The 20,555-nt window shown below is 45.7% G+C and overlaps 1 protein-coding gene across 10 annotated transcripts in view; it reads left to right on the top strand.

Moving 5' to 3' along the window:
- Positions 1–20,555, top strand: part of FERMT2 (FERM domain containing kindlin 2) — a 66,186-nt gene that overhangs the window by 1,874 nt on the left and 43,757 nt on the right. For 4 of the 10 annotated variants that reach the window (XM_032955800.2, XM_032955807.2, XM_032955808.2 and 1 more), the window contains exons 2-4: positions 791–991; positions 10,919–11,152; positions 20,174–20,317. In XM_032955800.2, the coding sequence (XP_032811691.1) occupies positions 826–991; positions 10,919–11,152; positions 20,174–20,317 (544 nt within the window). In that variant the 5' untranslated portion in view covers positions 791–825. The remainder of the gene's footprint in view (positions 1–790; positions 992–10,918; positions 11,153–20,173; positions 20,318–20,555) is intronic. The other 6 variants (XM_032955805.2, XM_032955806.2, XM_076067720.1 and 3 more) reach the window with 6 other exon arrangements.

The raw sequence follows: 20,555 nt of genomic DNA, 5'->3' as shown, positions 1-20,555 counted from the left end.
CGAAATAAGTTCAACATACATACCCACATGCATTGTTATAAAATACTGTACATAATGTTGCACACTTTTTTGTTATACAACCTTCTTTGGCATTGAGGGGGCTACCTTGTGTTTGTCATTGTTTTATCTGCGGTCGATATTCTATTGTTAGCGAAAAAAAACCCCTACCCTACTGAGCAAAACATTGTGGGAAGGGAGATGGATGATGATTTTACAGGAAGTCCACTAGAAATTGTTTTACCGTTATCCAAAGCGAATGCCAGGGTAGCGAGGAGAGGAGACTGTTGATATGTTAATTTGTACCCAAGCTGCCTTGCAGAGACCACCGAAGCACAATGAATTACTAACCCATGCAATTCACCTTGACGCATGTAACACGCATGTAACACGTGCCTACCGCGCATGCAAAGAACAATGGGCAGCCTTGGACGGGGCAGTGTGACAACAGCACGTGACATTATTAATACTATTCAGTGTGCCTCTCGCAGACCTGCACTATACTCTACAGTATGAATTTACAGAGCTTCTTAAACAAGCAGCGACTGCATCTCAACACTCTGTGCAGAAACACCACGCGTTTATTTCACGGTGAGAAAGAGGCAGTCGGTCCATAGGCAGTGAGGGGGGGGGGGGTTTGCCAACTCTGAGCCTGAACTTGAACAGGGGCAAGGAAGGTTTTTGACAGCGACGCATGACCGCAGCCGACGTGGTTGAATTCAGAGCAACCGCGAAACATCGGGGACCGATCGTCGTTGCTGAGCGTAACTTGTTCTGCCCTTCCCTTTTGCAGCAGCAGCAGCAGCATCAGCAGCAGCAGCATCAGGAATGACGCAGCCAGCGATTGAGGGCATACGCATGCCGGACGGGCACTATGCAGACGGCACGTGGGAACTGCGCATCCTGGTGACGGACCTGCAGCAGGAGGTGATGATGCGCGTCACGGGGGAGCTGCACATCGGCGGAGTGATGCTGCGGCTGGTGGAGCGTCTGGGTACGTCGGCGTCGTGCAAGTCGGCCGTCATTGCCCCGTGTTTGGGGTTAGGGATGGGCTTTTGGAATATTTAAGCAATCGGTTGCCTATACCGATTATTATCCGTTCGATTGGACGACTCGTCGGATAACATGGAAATACAGTAGTTGGTGGGTGTAAATCACCTCTCCCCCCATGTGTGTTGCTGGACGGGAGGTGATGGGCGGGGCTTGATGACATCATCTGTATCCCCCACCCAGTCACGCTTGATTTGGCTTGTAGTGGTGGCTGCCATTTTCAAAGAAGCTGGAGCAATCGACTACAAAATAAATATCGGATGATTATTTCTCATCCACTAGTTGGATTTATTGACTCATCATCCCATCTAGTTTATTATTTGTGTTTGGAGCTCGAGTTCTGCAGTCACGAGTGTCCGTTAGTTTGCTAGGTGTCCATTAAGAAGTATGTGAAATAAATGCTTATTCGATTCAACATTTGTTCAATTTATTTGAGTGACTTTCAGTTTTCCAAAACAAAAGTGCGTCTCTAACAGCCACAAGTAACGTAGTTCTATGCTGTGATTTAGGCAGTTTTTTTTTTAAGTTCCCTTTGTTGCATTTGTCATGCGTTGCTTATTTTGACTTAGAATGTATTAATTGCGTTCGAAATGCATTTTTGTCACAATATATAAAGACCGCTTATATTATTGTCCTGTTCACGGGTTTGATCACGTTATGGAAGGACGTCCACACTTTTATCAATCATTGATTTAAAAAAAATTGATAGAACAGCACTTATTCGAGCAAAGAAATGAATTATAAACCCAGTAAGTAAATTATATTATGATTAATCCTTGATGCATGTGAGTGGCTTGTGCCATGGCTCACTATTTTAGGCTGAGTATATCCAAAGGAGGTTCTCACTTTGGTCGTAGGACAAGAACCCCAAGCTTAATAATTTCAGCAGTATGGATGATTAAAGATAATCTTTATTCATCCATACTGCCGAGACACACGAAGTGCTAAATTAATGTGTTGGCAGAAAGGCAATGCCCACCAAATTTCCAGTGGAATTAGAACCAAATTAGCAGCAAATGGTGGCAATTTGGCCATTTGTCTGCATGGTTTTTGGTGGAAACATCCTTCGTACCAACACATGACCCAAGCACTTAGTGTCTATGCCAGACACATCAAGGATGCTTCCGAGCAATATGATTATAATAACGTGAAAGCAAAACCTGGGTCCCTCCCCGCATGACAGGAATGTTGCCGTGGTGGTGCACCTATAGTGAACTATTCCCATGCTTGAGACCGACAATGTTTATATCCCTCTCCAGCTACCGTAATTTCAACATCTCAGCTGCCACTTACATCTTGCATCGTCACATTTTAACGGTGACGTTTTCTGTCGCGATTTGTCGACGTTTTAAAAGCAGCGCATTGGCACATCTTCACCGTGGGTCTGCGCCACGTTCACCCGTCGGAGCGATTCACAGAGCACGTGACGCACACGGCTCATTTGTCAATCCTAGCTGAAGGTCACACAGTGGCCGCTCGGTCCTAGCAGGTAGTGTGCAATTGTCCGTGACATTAGTAGCCCCACATCCATGCTCGGTCACATAGTTATATACCCCAGACATGTTTGTGGTCGAGCCTGCAGAGTGCACATTGTTTTGCGGTTGATGTAATCGTTTCATTCATTCATTCATTCGTTGTTCATGCTCAAGGTTTCTCAGCGTGCTATGTTCTTGAGGGCCATTAGCAAGCTGCTGTCAGGGGCCAGGAGACGCCAATGGAACCTTGAGCATCTTGTGTTTATACGGTGTACTATAATTAATTAATAATGCACTCTAAAGTTATGCTCGCTCAATGTGTAGATGTTCATTTCGTGACACTGCATTTGGCAATGTACAAGGGATGATGCCCTTTAAACATGTCTCGCTATTATAGTATCGCTTTGATCATCAACGCTGGAGGTACATGTCCTCCAGCGTGCATGTTACGGTGCTGCTTCGTGATTCGATTCAATTCAAGAATGGATAAAAAAAACCCGTTGGGCATTTCTTTTTTTAATCTTATTTGTATGGTTTTGAAAAAAATATCCTATCCCATTTGTGCGCTTTAGTTTGCTTTATTAGCCTGAGCGTAACGTGAGCTTAATCATGTTTCACATAATTCGCATACATCTTAAATAACTGATTCCCGTGTGCACGAGTCAACCGATGAGTGTTTCGCAAGCGTGAAAAATGTATTCCCGATCAATGAATCAATACGTCGTCACAGGCCTGGACAACAATTCGCGCACATCTGACGCTTGCCTGACCAACGCTGCAGCAGCTGGCTCGCTCGGACAAACGCCAAGCATTCACATGCCGGTCCCGCTCGTACAGGCACTGCCCCATGCGAGTGCCTGTACGAGAGTGTCTTCTGGGAGATAGCCGCGCGGCATGCCTGATATGTCACTCCTAGTGTTGCGCGCTTCGCATTCTGCCAGCGCTTGCAAGGCTGTGTTGGGCCCCGTGTTACAGGGGACACAATGGAAACATTCTAGTGCTCTCGAGCCGTTTATAAAAGTGGCTTGGAAAAGATATTTTTTTTTTCTCTTAGGGCGGGAACTGTGGGCGCGAGTGGCGCTCGCTTGGGAACAGTGGAACGGCTGTTGCGGGAGGCCGGTATGGGCTGCTGTAAACATCTGTGGCATGCGTTATGCAATTGATTGCCACTGATGGGCGCACGATTTTTGGAACAAGTGTCACTTGTGTGGCCCAGTTTTGAAAATTAAGCACCGTAAATTGCGATTTCCCCCCTCCCCCCCAACTCACTCTTTACGGTAATGTGTTTAAACTGGTATAGGTTAATCAAATAAGTTAAAGCGTCATAAAAAACAAACATGGAAAAGGTTACATTGTAAAAAAAGCAAGGCCCTCGGCCGTTAATACGTGACCTCGAATGGCTCTGACTGCCACTAAGTGTTTAATGCGCTGTAGCGTACCCGCTGTACAGTACTATACTTGCTCTCAGCACTGTGGTGCAGATGTGGTGAGTTTCACTCCCCTCGGTATTGGACAGTCACGAGTATTAGTGGAACAGAGTGAAGATTGCAGCCAGCGAAACGTGGGCTTCTACCGTAAAGCCTATGTTAAGCCCGTTTCCTTTGAACGCCATTGTGGCAAAGCTTTTACACAAATGAAACCGGCACACATACCTTGCTAAAACTGAATTGCCAAGGTAAACGTTGACACTTTTTTTTCCCCTTTCACCTACGTTGGAGCCATGACGCAAAACAAGCGTGCCTTTGTTGAAAACGTCAACGAGCGGGATAAACGGACGGAGAGCTTTTGGCGTCCACGATGTTTCCCGTTGACCGAATGGCAGCGCTCGCTTGGGACCTGCGTGACGCCGCTTCGTGCCGTGGTTTTGGTGTTTGCCCCGTGGTTTTGGTTTTGGTGTTTGCCCCAAGAAGCGCGCCACGTGGCCCCAGGTCCTGCGACGCGGCTGCTGTACGAGGCTGGTGTTGGTGACACGCTTAATGATGGGAGCGTCGTCGTTGATAAAAAACAAATTATTGTGTCCCCCGAGTCACCGATTGGCAAGTCACGTGTTTTAAGTCGAAGCTTGATTACGGGCCTTATTGTGATACAGACCAGCCGAGTTGAATTCAGTCCCTAATCGACCGATGTTATCAATCGTAATATGTCATTGCACAAAAGTCATGTTGGTATTCCGTACCACGCGAAGCATCATTTACTGGGTGTCTTAGTTCACATTTTTTATACACCTAAGTGACTTGTATTCAAATATAGGTTACATGGAAAATTGGTATGATGGAAGTTTATTTTTCGCTGCATATTTTCTAAATTGCTCACTAAATATTTTGTTTTGGGTCACTGTAAAACTGGAGTAGGCATGTGACACTGTCAGCCACAGTTAAAGCGATGGTTTTATGATGGACATGGTGTGCAGGGTGCGGAAATATTTTCCTGATTGCCAACCCAAACAGGATAACACGGTGCATGTCCTTGATGTTTGGTCAATGAAATGCATTTAGTTTTAAGGTAAATGAAGCTGCACATGATGGATTCTGTCCAATCAAAGATCGTTATAATTGGGGTCCATTTCCTGCAAAAAAAAACAAGCACATGATTCCATTGAAGAGAAACAATAATATTTTTGGAAAATAGTTACTCAACTTAGATTTTTTAAATTGAGGGTTCTTGAGCACAGGCCCCAAACGCCAAGCCGTTAAAAACAACCAGCCCTTTTTAACGTGTAAAATCTAAAAGTTAACTAGCTTTATTACATTGGGCAAGGACGCAATGTTGTAAGAGCTTGACGTTGATGAAAATGGTAACCATGGCAGAAGCGACAGAAGAGTGATCCAGGAGGCGACTGACCGCCGCTGAGCGAGCCACCAGAGTGAAACCAGTGAGTGCTGGATCATCGATGAGAAAACCCCACTGCTTTAATCAGTCGGCTTCATTGAGTCGCTACTCCTCCTGAGGCTGGACAAAGCGGTGATCAAGCGGGCTCCGGAAAAATGGAATCGTCGCGGAAGATTCCGATGACGATCACTTTTCTCCAAAGTCTTTTCGGAACGCCCAGTGATCGTCAAAACATTCTCACCTATGTTTTCGTCGCCCTATCATCAGGTTCTCGTTTATCTTCACAAGTTCCTCGCCACGTGACTGCCACGCACTGAACAAATGACCTATTCATACGCCGAAGGACCTTTCCAGTACAGTAATTATTTTCAAATTTAAAAATGTGTTGCATCTGCGTTCAACTTTGGGGGGAGCTCGGGGAAGGTTTGAAGAGGCTGCGGGGTTCTGTAAAAAAAATACAACTCTTTGATGGTCATTGATGTCAGATGGCAGGGTCCCGGCCCGCTATTCTGGCTCGCAAGGAAACTGTTTGTCCAGTGCTCGGCGTCACACCGTGTCAACTAATTCATCTTCTTTGTGCGCGACGAGACGAGGAGATGTGGTCCGGCGCTTCTCCGATCGTTGGCGTCCTACTAAACACACAACTGTACACACTGTACAGTGTTGAGGTATTTGCTACGAGTTTTTAGTTTTTATTCGTCATGCAGTTAATTTCAAATTGAGTTATTCTAAATGACTTCACCAATCTGCACTAAACTGTGCGGTGAAGTATGGCCAAATAAACCCCCATAACCCACCCGGGTCTTGAGGAGGCCATAGTCCAGCAGTGGATTAACAAAGGGCTGAACAGTACATTCTGAAGACTTAATAATGTTTATAGTATGGCTTCGTAACTTATTGTCTCATCAATAAAAGTTAACAATCCAGTGTATATATATACTTGGTTCTTTCGGTAAAGTCACGTAGAAGGGAAACAATAAAATAATAAAAATATAAAAATCAAAATTCTCACGACGTTTAGACTGCAACACAAGCAATCATCATCAGGTGTGAAAACCACAGCAAGTGGAAACGCCGTGAGAATGTTATTAAGAATATGAATCCCTGCAGTCACAAAAGGTTTAAATCAAAATTTAATCCAGTATATAATTAAAAAAATGTTTGATGGTAACAATTGGAACTTTTGAATGCATTAAAACGTCTCTAATCGGCTCATATGGGAGCTGCTCTTGGCCAAAACAATTATTTCCGTTGATCCACGCAATTCCCACCAACTTATCTGCATGAAGATGCGGCGGAAATAGAAATAATCGGATGGGTTTGTACTCTTGTCTGCGGGGTTAATGCTGATATAATTTGTGTGGCTAAAGTCAAAGGAAAGAGAGGCACCGAATCTCAGATAAGCTGAAAGAAAGTCGACTAGAATGGCTGAAGAGAGGAAAATCGCTTCGCAGGGACGACGCTAAACCATGGAAGCACCAGGGCTGAGACCAAGGAGGCAGGCCGAGGAAAGGCTGTTGACCCTTTCCCGTTCCGAGACGTCTGAAAGTTGCAGGGGGGGTGTCCCGCTCACCGCTGAATCTCGGAACGCGCAAGCAGTTAGCGTTCATTTTTATTTAGAGACATAGCGTCGTTGTTTTTAAAAACATTGTGCTCACCGCGGAGAACTGTAGCAACACGACCGCACTATGATAGCTGGCGCAAAATTGTGCCACACACCCTCCCACATGGCCTTGTGGGAGCCTCGGTACATCTTCCAACTTGAAGACGTACTGATAAAGTGATTTTATTTTCGTTTTTCTTCCGATTCCGTTCCAATGACATCTATGTACATCATCGGAATGGGAAATGATTAAAATTTGGTGAGCCGGGACATTTGTTACCATGAAGTAGCGAGCTGTGGATGTGAAGGACTGTGAAGTTGATGAGGTGCTCTTGGACATAAATGAGTGGAGAAAGAGGTTCAAGAAGGCAGATCCTCCGCACTCCATGAGCTCTAGACCAGATATTTCACTTGTCGGTGACCGCCTGGGGTGATGTAAATTTAGTGGGAAGAATTTTCTTAGTGTGGCCAGACAACGGTGAATTATGTCAAATACCCCCCCCCCCTCTCTATCTCTCCTCCCTGGCTCCTCCCCCCTCTCTTACCTATATAGCCTCTTGTCACGGCAGCCCTTTTGCCCACTTTGTTTCTTGCTGTGGTTGTCCCACCTGATGACGGACGCTTGTGTTGCGCCCGAAACGTCGTGATTTAATTTATTTTATACCTACCACGTGACTTTACCGAAAGAACCAAAGAGTACAGAAACAATAGTTGCATGCAGGAAAGCCGTGCGTTTCAAACAAACGCCTTCGGGAAATGCTGATGGCGTTTTGCGCATGCGCGATGGCTGCGTGCGTTTTTTGCGTCTTGTTTGAGTTGGTGAATCGTGGTTTTGGTAACTGTTCGTAACGAGTGGGCCGCCAAACGATCCGCTGCCATCGGCCGTTTTGCAAATTTGCGTGGGCACCAATTGGTGCTCTGGTCCATGGACTGACTGTCCATGAGTGGTGAATAATGCCAGGAAGACGAAGATGTGCAGTGGTGGTGGATGATGCGTGTGTTTATAACGGAAGGTTCACTGCTCCTTTTTAAAAGACCAGCTAAATACGGCCGGCGGTTTGTGTGCTTTTATTGAAATTGGTCGCATTGTGGAGTACATGGATGCAACGCTGAGAGAGACGGAAATAGCCGCACATTGATCATAGAAGAAAACACAAGTTCGGGGCAACGTATTGACGGAGAATAACATTAAATGGGCTTTTGGCCAGCTCATGTCGCTGGAATGGATGATGTCCAGTGCACCACCGAATGAATTGCAGCCAAAGGAGAGAACTCCTGCGAGAGGACATTGGCCACGGAGATGGAGTGACGAGATCAGCTCGTATGCAGGAGGTCGTTGCACTGTTGTGCCTCGTGATTGGGAGGCATGGTTTTTGGGAAGGCTTCAATCAACGGTGGAGAGTTGATGGCCGATGGTGAATGCGTGAAGTTGAACTATAAATGTATGTGCTCTAACTCCAGCCTTCATCAGCTTGTCCTTGTCTGGTGTAAGACAACACGGGTACCTAATCAGGAATCTTTGAAGTGAAAACTGTGAACAAATTCCATCCATGTGCAGAAATGTCCGATGTCCCAGGAATGCTCATTTTGGTGGTGGCAGGCAGTCTCGGTGTGTCACGCACAGGAGTCAAAACCCGTGGTGTCCTCAGGGATACCACCCACGCCAACATGTGCTGCGTGCTTTGAGGAATTATGGAATGCAGTGACATCATGGCTTGGAAGCATGCTTGGCAGATTACAATGTTCAGTCCTCCAACTTTATTTTGTGTTGTTGACGCAACTTAGTTCATCCTCTCGCTCTAGCCGCCTCCCTGCCTACGACATACGAATCGTAAACATGAACGTTGACAAGGAAAATAAGACGAGAGCTGAAAAGTGTGCAAACTATCACGGAGAGCCGCATGCCTGGCATTACACCGCGAGACGGAAAGAGGAACCCAAGTATCAAAGAACATACGAAAGTCAGAGACGTCATATTCACTGTTAAGAAAGGTAATTGGGCTTGGGCAGGACCTATCACTTTGAAGGGATGATGGCCTGGAGGCCGAGGCTATCTACGGTGTGGCAGCCAAAGAAGGGAATACGCCTGAAAGGATGACCACCACGGATTTTGGGAGCGTTGAGGTCAGCTCGTGTGCAGGAGTTGGATGGATTGTTGTTGCATCGCGAGATGGTGAGATAACGGTGGCGGCTTGTGGGAGGCCCTCAACCACCAGTGGATAGATAACGGCAGATGATGATGAGCTGCCTCCCTGCCTCATCTTGGTACTTGGCGTCCGTGTTCGCTTGGTCGGTCACTCGCTCGCTTCGCTTTAGCTTCTGTGAAGTTGGCAGCGCATGAAACAAATTGACAGTGGAATATTTTTTCTCGCAAATGTTAGTGCGCGGAGGCCATATGCTTTTAAAGATTTAAATAATGAATGTGGCTTCTGGAGTTAACCGTGATCTGTGCCAACGGTTTGTCATGTTTTATTCAAAAAGTCATTGCTCAAAGTTGCCTTACCTGAAGTTTAAGAAAAATTACCGATAATTAATATTTGAACTTTTTCAGTAACGTGTCAGATGCTGATTTTCCATTGCTTGATGTTCTGTTATCTTAACAGATTCATTGATGCAATGATGGAAAGGTCCATTGATGGAAAGCGAATGATAAGGGAATTGACTCTTAGACGCATTTGTCAAAACCACTGTTCAACGGTTAGCGCACTGCACCGTGAACCCAGGTGGCATGAGTTTAATTCTCGGCCACGAGCAAGTTCTGAACTGCTTACGGTTTACCCGGCCACTTCACTCACATTGCAATGACCTGCATGGTGAAGTATGACCACAAAATGTTAAATTCCTTGGTATGTTTTGTGGCGTGGTGTACACATGAAACTGATAGCGAGTGGTTGTGTGATGGTTAGTGCCTTGTGCTGTTGTCCTGGAGACCTGGTTTTGATTCTTGGCCCACATGCCTACATCAGTGGCGCGTGGCAATTGAGCCTGCCGTGGGCCTACTTTAAGTCAACCCAGCCTAAAATGAGTTCCTGGCACACTGTAAGAACGTCGGCAATGAGCAAACAAAGGTGTTTCGACATTGGTGATGATAACCACCGGCACTCTGGCCTTGAATAGGTACTCGCTAACAGCACTTTACCTTCTAGTCTGAAAGCTCTCAAACGTCACTCATTGGGCATGAATTTCACGATTTGGAGCATTCCTCACGGTCTCATGTTGACGTTGCAAAAACCTCGCGCATTACCAATTTCTCAAATCTATTCAATAATGACTGAGAGAGCTCGTACAACAACCCCGCCACTCACCTGGGAGCCGACCAATCAGCTACGTGGAACTACTTAATTACAGGCGCACACTCCCCCCTCGCCCCCACCCGCCCCAGCCCGACCCCGCACTGCTCCCACGCTGACACCAGCCAATCTCACCCCACCCCCCTACCGGGAAGCCTCTCGTGCATGACCATCTGACCTTCTTCCATACCTCACTCGGGTTAAGAGCTCGGTAATCTACGAGACTGAATGCCGATGAGACTCTGACAAACCCAGCCCCAGAGTTTGCTGCTTAAACAGTTGCAGCTGGAAAGCATTGGTTCAGAATTCCCAAAGGCTGATATAATAATATATCCCTCTATAAATACACCATACTCTCCAGATTATAAAACACACTCCCCATCCCCCCCCCCCACCTCTGCATTTTAGAGCGAAAGTTTTGGGGTGCATCTCATCACCTAGTGACCAGATTTGTACAACTTTAATGAAACCGAGAACACGTTTGGGGGTGCATATTACTTCCCAGAGCATCTTGTAATCGGAAGAATAGGGTATAATATTTTTTTTATTTTACACAGAGGAACAGACTTCATGTGCTGTTCATTATGCCGTCGATAAGGCCGTTCGGGAGGTGTCCGTACCTGATCCTGTGTGCCGACGATGGCTCCCCCTTTTTTTGCCCCTACTGTGAACAGAGATGAAGAAGGACTGGTCGGACCACGCGCTCTGGTGGGAGCGCAAAACCACGTGGCTGCTCAAGACGCACTGGACGCTGGACAAGTACGGCATACAGGCGGACGCCACGCTGCACTTCACCCCGCAGCACAAGCTCATGCGCCTGCAGCTCCCGAGCATGAAGTACGTGCGCGTCAAGGTCAACTTCTCCGACCTCGTCTTCAAGGCCGTCGTGGACATCTGCAAGACGTTCAGTAAGGGCCGCGGTTGCTTCTCCCGTCGTGCCGCGTTTTTGTCGTGGTGCACGCACGCACGCATGCACGCATGTTGAACCTGTTTCGCACCGTACGTAACCAACCGTGCGAATCCGGGAGGTGCGGGATGAAGGACAAGAAGCTGAACACAAAAAGTGTTTCTAAAGAAGTGAGTTTTCAGTTTAGATTTAACAGTGACGGTGGAGAGGGCCGAGCGGCCTCTGTCTAGATTGCCATAGACAAGCGGGCCCTGTCATTGGAGTGGGTTGGCTTCCTTTTAAAAGTGAGCCGCATGCTTTTAACTGGGAAGTCGTGATGTCATAGGGTCAATGAGTGCTCAACAGTGTCCATAATTTTAGGTCGACTTCAGTCTTGTGCCAATCTTAAAATGCATGGAAAAATCAACAGAGTAAGTTTGTACTAAAAGTCGTCTATTCTAACCCAGGCATACGTTTATTTTTTTCGCAATCGCTATCCAGCATGGAGGGTGGGGAATGGAAGGCTTGGGAGATGGAGCAGTGGTGGCTGTCTGGCTAATGGAGTGTGGGGACAATATGTGAGTTGTGCTGATGATCCCAGAACGGCCCAGGAACATTCCTCGGCCACCGATGGCACTCGCTAGTCGTCACGGAAACGTGGCATGAGTCGATGTGGGCAGCATTTTGTTGTTGGCAAAATCGGATGGAACACCTCTTCCGTGCCTCTTGCATTCCCATGGGTATTACTTGTACAATGAAAAGGTGTGGCTATATGGGATGGTGCCATGGAAAAGCAGAGACGCAGGTTCCTTTACATATGTATGTATGTTGAACTTATTTCGCACCGTACGTAGCCAACCATGCTAAACGGAGGACGACAAACTAAACACATAGCATTTTAAAAAAAATAAGTGCATACCTCCAGTAACTTCCTAATATCGAAAGGAAGTGCGTTCCAGATGGCCGCAGAAGTGCATCTGAAAGCGTGCAATGCGGTGACCATCTTTATTCAATGGCTAGCCAAAAGCCGCTGCGAGGATGACTGGAGTTCACGTGATGGTTTATGCTCCTTGATGGTCACACATCTTTGTTGTATTTGTTACATTGAGCAGTATTAAATCGGATGTAAAGGCTGTCCGTGTGCCCCATGTTAAAATGCCCCATGCTGTACATTCAAAGCATTATGATGTATGGGAGTAGAATTTAAATTATGTTTGCTGCTCACGAAAAACACAAGGGAAACATCGATTTTCTTGGAATAACTGGTATTGAATCTGTTTGTTCCTGCTGATGGCAATTCAATTATTGTTTGTTAATGCATGACTTGGTTGGGGCCCACTGAGACACACTATCCCTTTAGCCAGGAATAGGGTGTCCTTCCCTCACACCTCTGATTAGCACGGTTGGCTACGTACTGTGCTAAATAAGTTCATACGTACAGGGAGACCAGGTTAACCAGAAATACAGTGCAGCAAATTCAAGAAAAGGTATGTTGTTCATTTGTGTATGTTCAATAATCAATCCTAGGTATTTGTTTACGCATTACATGTACGTGTTGATATGGATGTGAACCGAGAAAGCTGCGTATTTGCTCTGGAGCCAGAGGCCATTTCTTATTTGAATGTGTTCAACTGTTGGAGTTGCACACGCCAAGCTGCCAAAGGTTAAAGGCCGTGTCACATGACCCCACCTGCTGTGCATGCTTTGTGCCCGAGCGCAGCTTGAAAATAGCGCCGGTCCTTATTAGACTCCAGACGCTGCTGGGTTTTCTGGAATCCATTGCTTTTGAGCGGCAGCACTTGGAGCTGATTAGAAAAGCCCCTCTTCATTTCGGATCGAATTACCTTTTACGAGCAGGAACTGTCCAGGATTTCTTCTCGATGGATTTCTCGAGTATTCACTTTTAATAAGATTAGATTGCGCTTGTAATCGGACGATGAGAGGTGGTAGTACGTTAATGTAAAGAGCATTTGACAACCTGACAGCCAAACTTTTTGCTGGTGTGATTTTATTTTTTAGTTTAGTAGAAATAAGTTCGACAAACCAGTCAATTAAGTGGACTGTTAGAGTTTACAAATCCTCTGCCTGCCACTCGTTAACATAAAAAAATATATTTGCTTGTGCGGAAGAAAAATATGGAAGGATTGCCGCTAAGCACGAGGCATTCCATAAAGTGTGAAAATGAAGAAATGTTCCGCAAAAAACTTGGGAAAAAATATACCGGTTCATATAAATGCAATAATCTCACTCGGAAGGTTTTGTTGTCTAAGTAGGTTGGATTATTGTTCAGCGGACCGACACAATTTAAACGCTTAGCATTGACATAAGTTAGCATATATTTTACAGCCGTTTGTCCATCCACTAATGGATGAAGGCCTCCTCATGCTGCGTCGGTCACGGGAGTTTGTTTGGCCATACTTCACCATGCTGGTCAGTGCGTACTGGTGAAGGGGGTTGCCCCAGACCGGTTCACATTTGGCAGCTGTGACCAGGAATCAAACTCGGATCTCCGTGCATTCACACTGCTGTACACTCACTATCGTGCCACCGCCAACACTCTCAGCGGTGACACACAGACCCACGCGAGACAATTCCCAAAAAGGGAACTTGGTTTGGTTTATAACTCGACTTGTAAACAAATGCATTATACTAATGCACTGGGCAGTGACGCTTTGTAGCCTGCGTCTGACTCCGTCTCTGGACCGGGTTAACGAAAGCAACTTTTCCACTGTCTACATATCACGAACCCATAAAAAGTGTAACTTTGCTTCTGGTCTAAATGTGACTGAAGCTTAACCCCTGCAGCCACCTCAGCAGTTGTAACCAATACCTACGTTTCCCTGTCATTTAATCGCCGTTGACGGTGTTTGTTTCCACCGTCGTTTTCATTTTAATCACCCAAGCCAAGTCGATATCGGACCATCGCGGCTCTCTCATTCTGTTAGTCGCATTTATTTGATTTATTATTTTGCCGCTATAAATTTCCACGTGAAGAGGCGCTTTGTTGTTGAGCTCTCGTTTGTGGCCAGGTCGCTTCTGCAAAATACCTCCGGCAGGCTTTGCCTGGTAGGATGGGGATGGTTTGGTTTTATTTGTTTGTTTTCGGGCGATTTGTTTGCCTTTTGCTATACTTTGCACTGCTGTCGTGTTTTTGTATTGTTTGTTGTTGTAGCGTTCTTACCACGTGCCCCTACTGGGCATCTGTGAAAACGAGCTTTATAGCTCATCGGATTCCTCCAGGATGAATAAATAATTCTGATCCCGAGTCGGGGCTCCCACAGCGGGAGCTTTGGGCTGTGATACGCGGCGTGTCACGGATGCACGTGCACACGCGTTCGCACACGCCGTGAGATTTAAATAACGCCGCGTGGAAATTGACACCTGCCCTGCTGAGCTGCAGCCATTTTAATTAGCCGCGAACAGGGCATTTTTAAACTCTGTCCAGCGTGCCGCTCTGCTTACCTCACGCCTATTTTAAACGGCCGCGCGGTAAACACTGAGCTAGCACGGCTCGCAACGACTAAGAGTATGCTCCTAATATGGCCATTGTATTGCCGATTGCCTCCGTTTGCATGACGTCAGTCGCCGGGACTCCCAGACTGTTTCGTGCGTTGGTTTAAACATCTAATTAGCTTGCAGTCGGGGATTTCCTATTTCTCAGCCGGGAACAAGTACCGACTCCCCGATAGAGATGTGTTGTCTGATGGCTTTCGCGATGTCTGACAGCAGGACCGTCTTTGACAACGACCAGTCGTGAATGTGCCCGAGCTGGTATGGGCGGAAGCTTAACCAGGGTTGAGTCTGGTTAGCAGGTGGTTGGGAGGCTGCCTGTGAATTCCATGTGTTTGTGTGGCTTTGGGGCTGCAAGGTAGGCCAGAAGATGTCAGCACAACGATAGATTATTGAGTCTTATCGGTGCGTAGCGTTGAGTGTTATCCCCTAATTGTATGCGTGGCTTTTCTCTGGGCACTTGCAGTTTCTTGCCACGGAGACAAATATTCATGAATGGCATTAGCCAAACATCCCAATTATGGACCTTTTTTGAGTTTCTTGAATACTTGGTGATCATCGTGGCTTTCCTGGGCAAATAAAAAGGCATAGTTTTTTTAATCTACTTGTCCCGTTCATTTTCACAATACTCTCGATCATAAAAAGGGATCCAAAGTAAGGTAATAGAGGCAGAAGAGAGCAGCTTGGAATTATTTTGGGAAATTTTACTTGATAATGAAAAGCAACATGCCACAGACCTAAAAAAAGGAACGTTTATATTCGGTGCATGTTACGTACAATGACATTTGGATCAGAAACAAGGACACTGAAGCAAAAAGAAACGAGAGTTTAAAAGTGCGTATTGAGTCATGGAGGGACACATGTTTTGAATCGCACTGAGACACGTAAAGTGAAAACGCACGATTCGGAGAGCAAATGCAAGTTGGAGACGTCGCGTTCGCCATTTAAGAAAAGTACGCTTGGCAGGATGCGTCGCTAAAGTGGATGATGGCCATGAGTCATGACTAATGACAGTGTGGCAACCAAAGGAGTGAGCATGTCCAAGAGGGATATCCGCCACAGAGGTGGAGCAATGAAATAAACTTAACATGTAAACGATATTTTAAGTTACCAGATGAGGCCCACTGAGCTATTTAGCTCTTTTTCAGAAACGACCTGGCCACATATGATAGCTCAAGGGATGGGGCGTATCATGTGGAAATGTATAGCATTCAAATACTCTGAAAGCACAATTCTAAATGTGGAGGGAAAGACCGGAGGACCTGGAGAAAAATCCACACGCAACCACGGGGAGAGAGACATGCAAACTCCAAATATACAGCAGGCGTCAGGGTCGGGATTGAACCCATGACCTCTTGTGTACACCAAGCGAGGTAGTTAACATCTCGCCACCATGGCGCCCTTGATATGAGCTTGAGTGCAGGAGGAGCTCGATGGTTTGTTGCATCGCAGGACAGTGGGAGACAGTGATGGCTTGCGGGGAGGCCTTCAGTAAAGAAGGCTGATGATGGTCTGTTTGGGGTTATCGCTGTTTTGATGTCACATGGACATGGACACTTCCGAAAAGCGATAATTAGTGCCACTCATTACCCTGTTGCCGGAAGATGCTTGGGGACATCTGAACCCATTACAAAAACGGGCAAAGTTGTTACGACACTCGCAGAGTTATGCACAACACATTAGAAAAACAACGGCAATAACATGCAACGAACTTGCTGAACATTACCTCCCGCAGGCTAGAGATAAGAAAGTTCACCTTTTAAAGTGTATTAGTGTGGAGACCTTTAAAGTGCAATTTAAGAGGAAACCTTCGAGCCATAAGCAATTATCGTAAATGTGCGGGCAGCTGGGCTATTGCTGTTCAAACGTGTCGAAAGTGCACCTGGCTCACCCCGGTTGTTTACGTTTCTCCCTCTCCTCACTCTTTGCTGCGTGGCGTGGAAAATAAAAACAGAACAAGAGTTCACGAGCGCCTTGTTTAGCCCAGGCCAGGCCAGGCACGCGATGACCCAAGCTCTGGGCAGGCAGCTGGGGTTTCCTATTCGTTCTCATGGCAGGGAGTCGATCCGGCAACGTTCGTACGTTCGCGCCGAGGGTTGGCTAGCGAGCCCGTGGACGGGCTCTCGTGGGGCAGTCTGATGAAACGTGGGAAATGCTGCCAGTGACATGGGCAGTGGCGGGCTAAATGCGGTTCCACGGGCGGTAAGATTTGTGACCGCAGTCGTGCACCGTGGGCTATTGGTAATTGTCCACTGGTTGCAGCAGAGGAGATCACCGTTTTGGTGGCTCGGTAGAAGGATGTAGCGGCTCGCAATGAGAAGGTTGCGCGTTCAAATCCTGGTTGGGGGGTCCGACTTAGCCCATCGTCCGTCTTGGGTTGTCAAATGAGTTGTCACTTTGTGGCGAAGCCAACAGTGGTTGTGCTGTGGATAGACTCGTCCCCAACATAGGAATGTAGATTTTCCTTCACTGGATCAGGGGCACGGTCAGCACCTTCGATTAGCATAGTTGGCTACGTATGGTGCGAAATAAGTTCTACATACATAGTGCATATAACGGGAGATGAGGACCATCTCACTGCTCATTTGACCAGGAAATCGCTTTGATTTATTTGGAAGGAGATTTCCACATAGACTTGATGTGCCAACACGACAGACAGGAAAGCATCCCACCCGCCTCTGCAACGCAAGGTCTAGCATACTTGCTGGATAACTGTGTGATGAGTGGCAGACGGCACTCGCAAAGAGAATGGCGGGGGGGGTGGGGCAGCTGCTAATCCGTAGGCTGTGTACGTCCCGGTAATAACAAACCTCCATTCTGGTGAAACCCATAATCTGGTTACATAGTTTTGCTGGAAAGTTAATCCTTCACAAAGTGGTTGACAGTTAAATTATAGTTTGCATTATTTTTATATATGCGGTATATGTATGTTCATATGTACGGGGAAGTTTTTTCCCTATACTTTTAATATAGGTATATTTATATTTATTTTTTCTCACCGTATGTACTGAGAAACCTCAAAGCATGGAAATAAATACACAGCTTTGGATTTTTTCGTGTAATTTGTTTTGCAAAGATATTTATGGAATGCAGGTAAATGTATTGGGTGAGCAGTCGGTTAGTGCACTGCTGTGAACGTAACCAACCGAGTTTGATTCCGGACCATGGTTAATATGAGTCGAGAGTGACATCCAAACCTGTCCTGGGCCTTCTCACCTTCAGGGTCGGTAAAATATTTAGTTATTTATTTATCCAGGAGCCTCAAGACTTTGGTATTTTTAATGCTTGGATAAAAATGTAGTTATTTTTTTGTACCCATGTTCCGTTGCTTGGAAAATTTTTTACACTCAGATAGAAAGAGGAACACACAATCAAAGGACACAACACACAATTTACAGACTTCATATTGACTCTTTATGAAAGTAAATGGGCAGGACACGTGCCAATGTAAGAGATGATTGCTGATGGACACAGGATGACCACCGTGGTATGGAGCAATGACTTACCTTTGCAGGATGTAAATAGATGCTTTGCATCATGTGACTCGGTGGCGGTGATGACTTGGGAAAGCTTTCATACAGCAGTGGATGGATCTTGGCTGATGATGATATTCCAACATAAAGCTGTCCGAAGGGAACCTTCTGGATTATTGTGCGAGTAAGAGGGATATGTCAATGAAGACCAAATATCTTAAATGTTAATATTTGTGGGCAGAGGAGCGGGTGGCCAACAGTAAAGATTAATATACATTTATTTATCCAGGAGCCTCAAGACTTTGGTATTTTCAATGCTTGGCTAGTTCCTTAAAACGTGTTTTGCATATTTGCCAATATTTGTATTCAATAAAATTATTAAAACATACGTACATTACAATACATTAATAAACAAAGTAGGCTGTCAAATATTTTAACAAAGCGAGGGAGCCATGTATAACTGGTGCTTTAAAAATTGCGGTTTCGAGATCATGATTTAAAAACAACTACAAGCGATTTGAATTTCCGTTATGTCACAACTACATAAACCTTCGCTTTGTGGATAATATATAGATGATACAGGTATGACGTTTCCAACAGCATATATAAGTTTCTTCCCGTGAGAGAAACAAAAAAAATTACACGACTGAAACTGAATCCGTGTGCTCTGCTCAAATAACTCGGATATTTATTTTAATTCTGAAAGACGGTTAACAATGGAGAGTAGTTTAACGCAATGTGGGAGGACCTGTTACTAATCGTCATTTTCACACCCGAAATTATGAAGTAGCGGAACCGAGTCTGAAGACTCGACTTGATCCATGGGGAGGGTGGGGGAGACAAGATACAATGTAAACTAAACATTGCTTTGCAAAAAAGATGAAAGTAAACATGCTTTTTAAAGTATAATGCTGACGTTAACAGGAATTTAATTAAATTAGAACAAGCGTTTAATTCAGTAACCCTTCGTGAAGAATCTAAACATGAAACGCATGCAGTTTTATGTGCATTAATAATCTTCTAGTTTAGGTAATAAATCTCCCCCGAAACATTTCATTGCGGCTGCGTAGGTGATGAATAAAAGTGCGCAGGGTAAACCCATAGAGTCCATTATCCGCGGTGTGAGGGGTAATGTTTTATTGTACGAGATTGATTTTGTATTTATTGTGGGTGATTAATTGTAGCTTAACTGTGGTCTTAAAAGGGTTTGTGAAGAATAAGTGGCTCTTTCATTTAATATTTGCAAGCATACCGACTTAACGTCCAACTTAACCCTATCGTGATGCACGAATTCGTAAAATAAAAAAATCAAATTAGTTTTCTTTAAGGTGATTTTAGAAGTTAAAAGCACGCCAACCCAAATATTTTTCCATAACATTTCATATCATAGCAGTCCACCATTGTGCATGAGAAGGGCTAGAGAGGTAACAAGACAGCAGACTCGTTATCACAATTGCCTTCAAGCATCACCAGGGGCATGAAATGAGATGCAAGTCTGGACAAGGAAAAGTTATAAAAAAAATGAGTGGGGTGGGGAGGTCAAAGAACTGAGCTGACACCACTGACATCTTGGGTTGAGTCCAGGCAGCTGCCATTGATTACCCTGGGCTCTCGAGTGTAGTAGCACGTTGATGGTGTCGGCCCGGTCACCAATGACTGCATACGAATACAAAAACGTTTGTCAAATTTGGCCATCACTTAACTTGCCAAAAATGCCAACTTTGAGAATTGACAAATCTTGAACTGACTGCCGTGCGATGAATATCTTTCCGGCAGGTTGGGTTGGAGAGTGCAGCAGCCCTTTTATGAGTTAGAGGTCACTCCAAGGGATTTCAATAGTGGCTCTGTGATACTAGCCTTTTCCTGTTTTGTAAACAGGGGGCGTGGGGGGGATATACCACGCTGTGAGAATTCTGAATTTATTAATCACATGACATTTTGCCTAGAGTGCAATTGGAACCAAATTGTAAAGAACACGGAAGACAATAGAAATGTGTACGAGTTATTTCCCCCAATGATATTGAGGTGATCATTTTTCCCCGTTTTTTTTTGTTCTTTAGACATCCGCCACCCGGAAGAACTGTCCCTCATCAGGAAGCCTCAGGATTCCTCCAAAAAGAAGAAGAAAAAGGGAGGAGAGGAGAACAACCACGAGGAAGTGACGGAGTTGGAGGGTCCCCTCATCACGCCCACGGCCAGCCCCGGTGAGTGCAGCTCAACAGTGGTGTGTGCCACCTTTTGACAAACAGGGGTTTAACAAGGCGTCGAGACCAGGGGTTTAACAAGGCGTCGAGACCAGGGGTTTAACACGGCGTCGAGACCAGGGGTTTAACAAGGCGTCGAGACCAGGGGTTTAACAAGGCGTCGAGACCAGGGGTTTAACAAGACGTCGAGACCAGGATCGGTGGGCGGGGAGAATGGGGTTTTGAGGAGTGAGCCAGT

Source organism: Petromyzon marinus, chromosome 17 (genome assembly GCF_048934315.1).
Source record: "Petromyzon marinus isolate PM22_M1 ecotype Great Lakes invasive population chromosome 17, UKy_Petmar_22M1.pri1.0, whole genome shotgun sequence".
In the NCBI taxonomy this organism is placed as follows: Eukaryota; Metazoa; Chordata; class Hyperoartia; order Petromyzontiformes; family Petromyzontidae; genus Petromyzon; species Petromyzon marinus.
Note: the sequence above shows the minus strand (reverse complement) of the source record. Positions and strands in the feature narration are given on the sequence as shown.